We start from the raw sequence: 13,592 nt of genomic DNA on the forward strand, positions 1-13,592 counted from the left end.
GTGTGTGTATATATATATGTATATATGTATATATATATATATATATATATATATATATATATATATATATATATATATATATATATATATATATATATATATTATTGCAGGGGCACAAACTCAAGCCGCCTCCCCCTCCCTGTCAGAACTGAGATCTGCCTTGTTTACATAGGCAGATTGCAGTTCTGTCGCTCTGCCTGACGATCAGCAGGTGCCAGAGGACATCCAGTGCCCACCGATCGGCTTCCACTGTGTGTAATCACAGCAGTAGCTAGGTGGCGGGCATGCGTTCCCCCTACCCGAAAGTGTCAGATCACGTGTGTGTGAGATCTGGCACACAGGTGTCTCCCTGTACCAGTAAAACTGCTATAGGGAGGACCCAAAGTGGTTAAAGTCAGTAGACATCAATGTTTCTCCAGAATTATTGACACCATGCGCATGCAGGACCTTACCTCTTATCTTTCACAACTGTGAAGGGAAATTTCAGCAAATCTGATTCTTCTTTTTGGACTTCCTCCTGCTCTGTACATTTCCTCTAGCTCCCCCCACCCTTTTACCTCTGAATCCTCAAACCACCCACCATCCCATTTTTCTACTAACCTCTCCTTTCCCTCCTTCAAATCCCATCTTTTATCCTACCTGCCCTCCCATTAAATGCAATCCTCCTGACCCCTTACTGTGCTTAATAGAGGGAGCCTGCAAGTTCCTCACTGTCTTTGGTTCATCTGTTTTCTCTTGTTAGCCGATGGAATCCATACATGAGAAGAACATGACGGAAGACCCACGTTATAACCAGATGAAAGGGATGGCAATGAGGCCTGGTGGACACTCTGGTATGGGACCCCCACCAAGTCCAATGGATCAGCATTCTCAAGGTAAACCTGCCTTCACGTGGGTAGGAAGGATTGCTCATACTCTGTGTGCTCATACCCGGGCACGTCAGGAAATTTAATGTGTTCTACCATGATGCTCTTCACTCCAAGCTGTGTGAAGTTGAAGAGCAGCTTTATGCTCTAGCAGGGGAGAAGAGGTGGAGCTTAGAGTGAAGAGCATCCTGGTAGAACACATTAAATTTCCTGACTTACACCGGAATAACCTTGTTACTGAGAAAAGGGACAGGAGGTCTGTATTTGCATAGAGTGTACTTTACACAACTGTCAGTATCTTTGCTGGGAGGACTTCATTCATCCCAGCACTTGGGCACCATGCTGAGAATGTACCCGGTGCTGCACATGTGCCAGCCAGTGTACATTGTAAAAAAGACTAGTAAGTTTTTGCAGAAGAGAAATGGCATGTCTTTTTCTGTGGATGATCTGCATGCTCACATTTTGTTGGCTTACACTTTAGTTTTGCTTTAAGATAACTGCCAAACTAAGCCCTGCTGCAGTTGCTCACCTCTGCACCAATGGCAAGAAATTCTGTATATAGTGCCAAGGTGCAAGTGCCAGACTTGCTTAATTGGAGCATACTCAACCATCTTGTCTGGCTCCTCTTCATTTGAAGGCCCAGGAGCACACTAGGGTGATTGCAGATATCATATATACATTAAGGGAAAAAAGTATTTGATCCCCTGCTGATTTTGTACGTTTGCCCACTGACAAATGATCAGTCTATAATTTTAATGGTAGGTTTATTTTAACAGCGGGAGACACAAAAACAAAAAAACACATTTCAAAAAAGTTATAAATTGATTTGCATTTTAATGAGTGGAATAAGTATTTGATCCCCTATCAGCAAGATTTCTGGCTCCCAGGTGTCTTCTATGCATGCAACAAGCTGAGATTAGGAGCACTCTCTCTTAAAGGGAGTGCTCCTAATCTCAGCTTGTTACCTAATATAAAAGACACCTGTCCACAGAAGCAATCAGAGTTTCCAAATGTCAGCCTCAAAAACCTTAATGACTTGGAGAGGATCTGCAAAGAGGAGTGGGGCAAAATCCCTCCTGAGATGTGTGCAAACCTGGTGGCCAACTACAAGAAATGTCTGACTTCCTGTGATTGCCAACAAGGGTTTTGCCTCCAATTTCACTGATTTAAAATATAAATCAATTTATAACTTTTTGAAACTTGTGTTTTGTTTTTTTATGGATATTTTTGTTGTTGTTTTGTCTCTCACTGTTAAAATAAACCTACCATTAAAATTCTAGACTGATCATTTCTTTGTCAGTGGGCAAATGTACAAAATCAGCAGGGGATCAAATATTTTTTCCCTCACTGTAGTAAGATGGGCTATAGTTGGACGGAAATGTAGCCAGTTCAACAGGGTCTTTCTGAATTTTGATCTGGGCGTAGCTGTCCCCATTCATTCGAAGTCAGTCATTAGATCGACTTCTGTTTAACGGAGGAGCTGGAAAACTATTGTTGATCAGGAGCTGTAGCTGCTGATCAGTGTATTCGGACAGCGGATTCCTCCGTCTGCCTAACTTGTGTAGATAAGGAAATCTGTTTTATATTTTTTATTTTTTTTTACTCTCAGCCCGTTGGATGAACGAAAGGAAACAAACTGTCTATGGCCGGCTTAAAGTGGAATTTTATGCTAAAACATACAAATCGGTGAACAAGCAGAAGTAACATGCTTTGTCTCGTCTGTGTTAAAGTGTTACTAAACCCAGGACCCTGCATTCACTATATCTGGTCTCCCACAGAACATAGAAATGCAATCATTTTAGTAAATATAAATGGCTAAATACCTTTTCATCAGCAGTATATAGCAGTCTTGTGACCTCTATCAGTGCCCGGTTAAAGCTTGTAGGAAGGGTTTTCATATTGCACTGTCTGGACAGTGCTGATTGGCCCTGTGCTGATCACATGCACTCTCCCAAGGAGAATAAAAAAACTCTCTAGAAATACACACCAAACTGAGCATGTGCAGTGTGACTTGACTAACTCTGTGTTATCCGGAAATGTTATGGGGACAGTACAAGAAGAGGATCTGTGCATACAGGATCAAACAGCCTTTTTACACAATGCACAGGATTAACCCCTTAGGTTCCACAGTGGGTATAACAAGCATGCTTTACTGCATATACAGACTGATTTTACTGTTCTGGGTTTAGTAACACCTTAAAGTTACTTACCCGCCTGTCTGCCCCCTGTACAGTGGGACACCACATCACTGAACTGAAGGGGAGTATAGTTTCACTTTAAGCCCAAAGACTTTGCACCTCTTATAGTGGTGATGCTAATCTTTCAATAAATCCAGTGGGTGAGGTTAGGCGTATATATTGATAATAAGATGCAAGCCTTGTTGGAAATGCTGTTAGATCGCCTTACTGACAAGGGTGGGGCCAGGTGAGGAATGCTTTCTACAGAGAGAATCATTTCTATTTTTTATTATTTTTTTAACAAAAAGAAAAACGGAGAATCATTTTAATAGGCTGTTAAGACCGTTAATACTAAGTTTGGTATTTTATTTATTTTTGGTAAATATTCATTGATGTCTTTTTTTTTAGGCTATCCGTCTCCATTGGGCAGCTCGGAGCATGTCCCAAGCCCAGTGCCCTCGAATGGCCCACCACCTGGACCTCCAATCCCCTCTAGCTCAGGAGGAGTGACCATGGAGAACCCAGACCCTCAGCAGCAGCAACAACAGCAGCAGGCGAGCCGCAGTCCCACCCCTTTTAACCAGAATCAGTTGCATCAGTTACGAGCACAGATAATGGCATACAAGATGCTGGCCAGGGGTCAACCATTACCTGACCACTTACAGATGGCTGTGCAAGGCAAAAGGCCCATGCCGGGCATGCAACAACAGATGCCAACACTACCTCCACCTGCAGCCTCTGGGACTGGCCCAGTACCTGCCTCGGGACCTGTGCCACCCAGCTACAACAGACCTCACGGTAAGAACACAATTCTGAATATAAACTAGGCAACACCTGGAGGGCCATAGTTTGGAGATCCCTGATCTAGGGTAATATAGGACTGTTGTCCAATACTTGCTTCCTGTCAGATCTATTTTTAGTTTTGGTTAGCAAATGTAAGGGAACATCTTATTGGTTGGAACCATCATCTACTTTGCTTATGTGTCTTATGCGTTTTTTTTCACTAGTCTTCTGTTATCTTTTACAGGAATGGCAGGACCTGCCATGCCACCCCCCGGACCCTCTGGAGCTCCTCCTGGAATGCCAGGGCACCCCCCAGGGGCTCCTCCTAAACCCTGGCCTGAAGGTAACATGGACCGCACTTGATAGGGACATTTTGAAAGTCAAACCCATGGCAGTGTAAAATAAGACCAATGCAGCTATGGATTTGTTAAAGAAATAAATAAATAAATACATTTTTTTTGGTTTCAGGCATTTTTATTTATAACAGTACAGCAGTATAGACAAAAAGAGTCCCTCGGTGTTGTGTCTTTCACAAGTATCAGACAAAAACAATGCTATTGTGATGAAGTTTGAAGGGGTATTTTTAATGCTTGCAGATGAGCAGATCTGCTAAGTAGACAGTTGAAATGCATACAGTGTCTTGAAAAAGTATTCATACCCCTTGAAATTTTCCACATTTTTGTCATGTTACAACCAAAAAAAACGTAAATGTATTTTATTGGAATTTTATGTGATAGACCAACACAAAGTGGTACATAATTGTGAAGTGGACGGAAAATGATAAATGGTTTTCCAAATTTTTTTTACAAATATGTAAAAAGTGTGGTGTGCATTTGTATTCAGCCCCTCCTTTATACTCTGATACCTCTAACTAAAATCTAGTGGAACCGAATGCCTTCAGAAGGCACCTAATTAGAAAATGGAGTCCACCTGTGTGTAATTTTAATCTCAGTATAAATACAGCTGTTCTGTGAATCCCTCAGAGGTTTGTTAGAGAACCTTAGTGAACAAACAGCATCATGAAGGCCAAGGAACACACCAGACAGGTCAGGGATGAAGTTGTGGAGAAGTGTAAAGCAGGGTCAGGATATAGAGATATAGAGATATATATATATATATATATATATATATATATATATATATATATATATATATATATATATATATATATATATATATATATATATATCTATCTATCCCAAGCTTTGAACATCTCACAGAACACTGTTCAATCCATCATCCGAAAATAGAAAGGGTATGGCACTACTGCAAACCTACCAAAACATGACCTTCCACCTAAACTGACAGGCCAGGCAAGGAATTAATTTGAGAAGCGCCCAAGAGGTCCATGGTAATTCTTGAGGAGCTGCAGAGCTGCAGAGATCCACAGCTCAGGTGGGAGAATCTGTCCACAGGACAACTATTAGTCATGCACTCCACAATCCTGACCTTTATGGAAGAGTGACAAGAAGAAAGACATTGCTGAAAGAAAGCCATAAGAAGTCCCGTTTGCAGTTTGCGAAAAGCCATGTGGGGGACACAGCAAACATGTGGAAGAAGGTGCTCTGGTCAGATGAGACCAAAACTGAACTTTTTGGCCTAAAAGCAAAACGCTATGTGTGGCGGAAAATTAACACTGCACATCACCCTGAAAACACCATCCCCACTGTGAAACACGGTGGTGGCAACATCATGTTGTGGGGATGCTTTTCTTCAGCAGGGACAAGGAAGCTGGTCAGAGTTGATGGGAAGATGGATGGAGCCAAATACAGGGCAATCCTAGAAGAAAACCTGAGACTTGAGACTGGGGCGGAGGTTCATCTTCCAGCAGGCCACCGACCCTAAACATACAGCCAGAGCTACAATGGAATGGTTTAGATCAAAGCATAATCATGTGTTAGAATGGCCCAAAGTCCAGACCTAAATCCAACTGAGAATCTGCAGCAAGACTTGAAAATAGCTGTTCACAGATGCTCTCCATCCAATCTGACAGAGCTCGAGCTATTTTGCAAAGAAAAATTAGCAAAAATGTCCCTCTCTAGATGTGCAAAGCTGTTAGAGACATCCCCCAAAAAGACTTGCAGCTGTAATTGCAGTGAAAGACGTTTCTACAAAGTATTGACTCAGGGGGGCTAAATACAAATGTACGCCACACTTTTCACATATTTATTTGTAAAAAATGTTGAAAACCATTTATCATTTTCCTACCACTTCACAATTATGTGCCACTCCATGTTGGTCTATCACATAAAATCCCAATAAAATACATTTACGTTCTTGGTTGTAACATGACAAAATGTGGAAAATTTCAGGGTGGTATGAATACTTTTTCAAGACACTGTATATGATAACACTTTTACTTGCCAAAGGGTTTCTGTCCATCCAGCCTCCCGATCACACAGTTCTGTCTGGCATTGGAGGGCAATCCTGCTGTAGTTGCAGTGAAATGCTTAGATGGCCATAGAACCTCTGTGCCTCTCAGAGTTAGTGTCACACTTTCAATTGGGGGCTAACCCCCAGGCTAAACCCAATCCATCTCCTGACACCTTTATCCAGCAGGAGCTCACCTAATGACAGGTTAAAGTAGTTGTGAAACCTTGGTGCCTACTAAAAAGGAAACTGGCATGTAATATCAGTTCCTTTCTAAATCAAGTAATTAAAAAAAAAACTGCGCAGTGCCGCAGAAGGGATTTGGTGACCTACAAAGTTGTACAGTTTTTGCACATTGGGGTTTCCACATTGGCTGATTGCACCTCCTGTGATCCGCTTTGAAATGATCTGGCTGGGCATACTCTGGGGAGTTTTGGTTAGTATTGGTGTGGGATCAGATATGCATGTGCAGGACCACAGGTAACAGTCAATGGGTCATTATTTTTTACTCTGGGTTATACCAAAATGTTAAATATCCTATTGCTCTTCTTTTGATTGGATCTGTTAAATGAAAACTGAATTGCTGGGCCAGAGTGGAAATTTAATTCATGGGCAGGTGACCCTGACATGTTTTCCTACTGAAGAGTTGATCCCGGTTTCAAAAAATAGCCTCTGTCTTAGACAACAGAAAGCATTGATCACCAGAGAAGCTCTTTGTCGCCCCCAGGAGGTCAGAAATGTCTCCCTGCTTTGCACAAAATATAGAGCATCATGTAATCTGACCATTTACTGCCATTGTAGGGTGTCTTGTTTTTGTTTTTTTATTCTCCCCAGCCAGCACAGAAAAGGGAAAACCCTTATTACTGCTTCTGCACAGAGCTTAAAGGGGGTTAGGAAAAAAAAAAAAAAAAAAAAGCTGGCAGTTACTTTGGTTTTGTAGTAAATAAAAATGTTATGTATCAGCATTAAATCCTATGTTCAAATAATTTGTATGGTAGCTGGGTATAGGCTCCATTCACACTTGTACGACTCCAAAGTTGCAAGTTGCACTTTGACGCAACGTTGGATGGGTGCAACTTGGATACGATTATGGCTTTGACCAGTGATAATGGACAACTGTAGCATGCAAGTTGCATTGTATAACATTCAGGTACAACTTTCATGCAACTTTGAAGTCTATGGCCCTCAAGTTGCATGAAAGGCGGACCAAAGTAGTGCATAAACTACTTTGAAGTTGAAGCATATATGAATGGGTATCATTGGAAAACATGGGGAAGGACTTGTCATGCAGCTTTGATGTCCAAAGTTGCATGTCAAGTCGCACAAGTGTGAAAGGAGCCCAAGTCCTACAGGGCGACCAGCTAGATAAATGGCATCTTTGTGCGAAGTTATAGCTTAGGCTTTGTGTGGTGTTGCAGGTCCCATGGCCAATGCTGCAGCCCCAGCCGCTGCACCTCAGAAGTTGATTCCCCCACAGCCAACTGGCCGGCCTTCACCTGCACCCCCTGCCGTGCCTCCTGCCGCTTCACCCGTCATGCCACCCCAGACGCAGTCACCAGGTCAGCCAGCCCAGCCTCCTCCGATGGTCCAGTTTCACTCCAAAGCCAACCGCATCACTCCTATCCAGAAACCCCGGGGCCTGGATCCAGTGGAAGTGCTTCAGGAGAGGGAATATCGGTAAGTTCCAATTTTGTGCAGGTTTCAGTCCATTTGTATATAATGGTACACAGAATAAGACTGTTTGAAACTTCTTTAAAAAAACAAGGTGGTACAGTGCCATAGTAATGGTGTGCAGAAATAGGCTTTACCTATCCCAGTACTGCGCCATAGTCGAAAGACAGCTACAGCGTGGCTCTCTTGTTCTGGGAAGGGTGTCCGTGGATGTCCTCCCAGAACACCCCTTCCACGCGCGCTCTCTGATCACAGATCAAGGTAAAGGGCCAAACACAGCGGCCCTTTACCATGTGATCAACGGTGTCCAATAACAGCTGATCACATTTACACAGACTTGCCAGTTATCAGCATTCCTTTCCTCACTGTGTGACGAACGGAGAGCCAATAACCGTCAAGGCACATTTACACCTCACTTCACTGGCGCTCATCAGTGCGGAAGAAAAATAACTTATTTGCAAAGTTTTATAACCGAAACAAAGAAAAATTGTTTTGTTTTTTTCAAAATTCTCAGTCTTTGTGGTTTGTTTAGCAAAAATTAAAGAGCCCAGTGGTGAATAAATACCACCAAAATAAAACTTTGTTTGTCTTAAAAAAAAAAAAAAATTAAAGAAAATTTTAAAAAGTTTCATATGGGTACAGTATTGCATGACCGCGCAATTATTCAAAATGTGACAGCGCTGAAAGCTGAAAATTTGGCCTGGGCAGGAAGGGGATAAAAGTGCCCGGTACTGAAGTGGTTAAAGCAGACTTCAAGCAAGTATGAAAAAGTGTAGTTTTCTGTATTTGTTTTTGAAAATCATCCTCTATCAATGTATTTCTCATCATATAACGGGACACACTGACCCTTTAGGGGCCTTTTTGGACACTAAGGGAAAGTTGTTCCCTTTTTCATTAGCTGTGATGCTGTGGTTCCATTAATTGATAATAGCACCCCCACTCATGTGCTAATGTGGAGGTTTTTTTGCATGTGCCAAAACTGCAGTTTGGTGAGGCACAATTTCTCGCAAAGACGTGCGCGTGCTCCATTACACCTGCATGGTGTGAGCAGAGCTTTACTCTTTTCTAAGCTATGAAGGGGTCTGATTACCACCAGGCGAGAGCTCTGCCTTGGGTAGCTCCTGAGACTTTTCTTATCAGGGCACAAAATGCTCCAACCAATCTGAATTTCCTGACATTCCTGTAAAAGGGGCTTTACCTTTCTTTCTAATCGTTCTCTCTTCAGCTTTCAAGCACCCTTTAGTCTTGGCCTGTCTCCCATTTCTCAGATCCATGTACCTTTTAGACCTTACTGTGTTGTGTTTTTTTTTGTTTTTTTTTTAGTTTTAAAGATTTTATTGATTGTAATAAAAGCAAATACAAAGACGGTAAATGCATTTGAAACATATTGAATTACCACACAGGGCAGTAAATTGACATCTAGCAAGTTGCAACATGAATATGTCATTTGTGATACGGTGTACATATTTAAGTTATGTTACCTCAACACTAGGCCCCCGCGGGGGGTGTTAAGGTGAAAAAGTAAAAAGATGATTTAAAAAAAATTTTATATATATATATATATATATATATATATATATATATATATATATAGTGGGTCCAGTACATAGGATATAGTATTGAATCATGGTAATTTAATACTCCTAGGATTGGTTAGCCATGGAGACCAGTGATTGAGAAATTTGTCACTTTGCAAATGCGCTGTGGCAATGGTCATTAATGGTAGAAATAAGGGAGGAGAAAGATGGAGGTTGTGGATTCTTCCATGCACGTGCTAGGGTTATACATGCTGCTATCAGGATTTGTGTTTATAGTGGGAAGGAGTGCCACAGGCCAGGTGGAGAGATCTAGACCAAAGAGAGCCATTTGCGGGGTCAGTTTTTGTGGAGTGTGGGTAATGTCAGCAATTAAGGTGGAAACGTCCTTCCAGAAGGGGGCTATGATGGGACAACCCCACCAAATATGAAGAATGTCACCAGTAGTATCACAATTCCTCCAACAGTTCGATGACTGGGATGGAAAAATACGGGCAAGTTTATCAGGTGTATAGTACCATTTATGAAAGATTTTCATGGGGGTTTCCCAGTGGGGTACATTTTTGGAGAAGGTAGCAGGGAGTTTGAGGGTGTGGTACCAACCCTCGGAAGGGAGGGAGATCTGTAATTTTGATTCCCAGAAGACCACACTGGGGGGTTTACAAGTGGATGTTGGCCGAGAGAGGAGATTGTAGATGTAGGAGTTTCCTTTAGTTTCAGTGGATGGCTGGGTGCAGAATGAGAGTAAGTCTTTGGAAATTGTTTTCTCGGTTATGGTTAGTGTAGATAGAACATGTCGAAGCCTGAGGAAGATGTAGAAGTCTTTGCTGGGTAGGTTGTAAGAGGTTGAGAGTTGCTGAAAACTTTGAAGTTGTTGCTGCTGAAATAGGTCACCAATTGTTGTAATACCTGCTGTGGTCCAATGTTGAAGCAGCAGGTCGGGAGATAGGAGTTGCAGGGAAAGAAGTGGAAGTGATAATAAGGCATCTATGTGGATCGCTTTGGAAGTTTGTTGTATGCCTTGCCAAGTGGCTGCTGTGGCAGTTACAGAGGGCAGAAAGGAGCGGGGAGAATGAAAGTTCATCCAGAGCGCTGCCAGAAGTAGATAGAGGGGTTGTGAGGTTGTTGAGGATTCGATCTGGAGCTAGGAGGGTGTAGGGTGAGATGTCCACCAATGTTTGGCTTGATCCCGGGTGACTGCCTTATAGTATCTTCTGATATTGGGAGCTCCCAGGCCAGCATATGATGTTGGGGTGCTTAGTAGAGAGGATTTTAGCCTGGGTTTGTGAGCTGCCCATATGAAGGTGTTAATAATGTTTTGGATTTTGGTTAAGTCGGCTGGTAGGATTGGTATTGTCAGCGTCCTAAAAAAAAGAACATGAGGAAGAAGGAACATCTTGGCCAGAGCAATTCTTCCAGCTGATGCTCTGATGCTCGACATAGACGAACTGATAGTTTGGAGTTTCTGCAACAGAAGGGTAAGATTTGTGCGAAGGAGCATAGAGGAGGGGGATGTGAGTTGAATGCCCAGATATGTCAAGGTTGAGTTGGGAGCCCAGGAGTAAGGGGGAAATTTTAGAGATCTCAGTTTTAAGTGAGGTTGGGAGTGAGATCCCGATCATGGATGATTTAGAGTGATTCAATTTATATAAAGAGATCTTGCTAAAGTCCTCTAGTACTTGGCAGAGTGGGGGAAGGGAGCGCAATGGGTCTGTGAGTGAGATTATAATGTCGTCTGCATATAATCCAATTTTGTGAGGGGTATTCCCTACTGAAATTCCAGAGATGAGATGATTGACCTTACTGTGTTTTGAGGAGTACACGAGCATCTGCACCCTCTATTTCTGGGTTTGCCTAGGTCATGCTGTCCTTCTTCTTTTTTTTGGCGTGCATAGATGTTCTCTCCTCTCCCAATTAGAGAATTTTAGTTTTCTTTGCCATAGAGCAATTCATCCTCCGTCTCTTACTATGGTTCTCAGCACTCCCTCCTTCAATGCTCCTCCTTGGTGTTCACATTAGCGAGTCCTTGCTGAGAGGGGAACCAGGGTGACTTGAGATGGGGACAAGGGAAGCTGAGCTGCTGAAGTGTAGGTAGGTGCTCTTTACGCTAAACTTTGAGGATTAATTTTTCCATGGTGACTACAGCTACAGGGATCAGTAAGGGCTTGTTGAAAGACAAAATTATGCTTTAAAGCTGTATTATACTAATTTGTACCTACAGGTAAGCTCATATGGCTTACCTGTAGCTTCAGCGAGCATCTCCTAAACTTTCACCATAAAGGCTAGGTTCACACCTATGTGTTTTTGCAGTGCGTTTGCAGACTTGCACTACTTGAAAACCACTCCACGAAATGCACCGAGAAAACGCAACAACTACAATCTAGCCTTAGACTCCATATACACTATACAACTTTTTGTCTGATTTCCTTTTTGATCTACCAAACCATGTAGTTCAAGGGCCTGTCTGATTACATACAAATTGAAATTCTTAAGGTTTGACCTCGTATTATATGGTTTTGGTAAATCTGAAGGAAAAAAAGCTACAGAAAATTGTATAGTGTGTATCCAGCTTTTGATATTCACATCGACTCTAGCCAATGATGTCACTGCGCATGCACAATGACACTTTGCATTCAGGACATGCAGAGTGTGGTGTTGTCAGTGCTGAGGGCTCTGCCATGATAACTCCCGTGTGCATGCGTGGTAGTGATAATATTGTGACTCAGCCATTCAACCTGTCGGAGAGCAAAAACCCATAAGGAAACCCAGGCAAGATGGGAGCAGCAGTGACAGCGCAGCCCTGGAGGGCTCAGTTTAAAGGCAAGTCTGCCATAATGTGCATACCAGCAAAATATGGCAAAAAAAAAATGTATATATATATTTAACTGCTTTAACCACTTCAGCCCCAGATGGTTTTACCTCCCTAACGTCCAGGCCACTTTTTTTTCGCTACGTCACTGCGTTATTTAACTGACAATTGCATGGTCGTGCGACGCTGTACCCAAATAAAAATTTTTTTTTTTTTTTTTTCACACAAATAGAGTTTTCTTTTGGTGGTATTTGATCACCTCTGCATTTTTTTTTTTTTTTTTTTTTTTTTTTTGTGTGCTATAAACAAAAAAAAAAAAAAAAAAAGACTGACAATTTTGAAAAAAAAAAAAACATTTTTAGTTTCTGCTATAAAACACATTCAATAAAAAAAATGTAAAATTTCTCCATCAATTTAGACCAATATGTATTCTGCTGTTTTTGGTAAACAAAAAAAATCCCAATAAGCGTATATTGATTGGTTTGCCCAATTGTAGCGTCTGCAAATGATGGGATACTTTTTATGGAACTTTATTTTTTAACTAGTAATGGCGGCAATTGGCGATTTTTAGCGGGACTGCGACGGTCAAATCGGACACCTAACTGACACTTTTGACACTTTTTTTTTTTTTTTTTTTGGGAACCAGTGACACTAATGCAGTGATCAGTGCTAAAAATATGCTCTGTTACTGTACTAATGACACTGGTAAGGAGGGGGTTAACATCAGGGGCGATCAAAGGGTTAAGTATGTTCCCTAGGGGGTGCTTGCTAACTGTGTGCCTAGCTGGTGCATGCTAACTGTGTGGGGTTTCCTCTGACTGGATGAAGACAGATCGGTGTTCCTGCTTAGCAGGAACACAAGATCTTTATCTTCTTCCCTGTCAGAAGGGCGATCTGTCTTGTTTACATAGGCAGATTGCCGTTTGGCCTCTCTGGGGAAAGATCGCGGGTGGCCAGCGGACATCGGGTCCGCCGGACCCACTGATTGGCATCCCCTGTGTCTGATCTGTGCGCGATTGCGCCTCCGGCGGCACACGCCCCTCAGTGGTTATTACACAAAATCATGTACAAGTATGTGATTTTGCGCACTAGAGCCGGCCTGCCGCAGTAAATATGCGCTAGCTGGTCTTTAAGTGGTTAAGAAGGTCTGTGTTTGAATGTCTATATCCAGTTTTCCTTTTAAGGAATGTTTAACTTGTAACTCCATTTCATTTTTTAAAAATGTGTGTTTTCTGATCAGACTCCAGGCACGCATTGCACACAGGATCCAGGAGCTGGAGAACCTTCCAGGGTCATTAGCTGGTGACCTTAGGACCAAAGCTACAATAGAGCTGAAAGCCTTGCGTCTCTTAAACTTTCAGAGACAGGTGGGTGTGCTTGC

General features: G+C 42.2%; 1 protein-coding gene across 3 annotated transcripts in view; it reads left to right on the forward strand.

Annotated features, from left to right (window-relative positions):
* SMARCA4 (SWI/SNF related BAF chromatin remodeling complex subunit ATPase 4) overlaps nucleotides 1-13,592 on the forward strand; it is a 105,185-nt gene that overhangs the window by 36,803 nt on the left and 54,790 nt on the right. For all 3 annotated transcript variants that reach the window (XM_073622611.1, XM_073622615.1, XM_073622614.1), the window contains exons 3-7: nucleotides 743-875; nucleotides 3,452-3,841; nucleotides 4,071-4,169; nucleotides 7,615-7,873; nucleotides 13,452-13,578. In XM_073622611.1, coding sequence (XP_073478712.1) covers nucleotides 743-875; nucleotides 3,452-3,841; nucleotides 4,071-4,169; nucleotides 7,615-7,873; nucleotides 13,452-13,578 — 1,008 coding nt within the window. The remainder of the gene's footprint in view (nucleotides 1-742; nucleotides 876-3,451; nucleotides 3,842-4,070; nucleotides 4,170-7,614; nucleotides 7,874-13,451; nucleotides 13,579-13,592) is intronic.

This window comes from Aquarana catesbeiana, linkage group LG03, assembly GCF_042186555.1.
Source record: "Aquarana catesbeiana isolate 2022-GZ linkage group LG03, ASM4218655v1, whole genome shotgun sequence".
Taxonomy (NCBI): domain Eukaryota; kingdom Metazoa; phylum Chordata; class Amphibia; order Anura; family Ranidae; genus Aquarana; species Aquarana catesbeiana.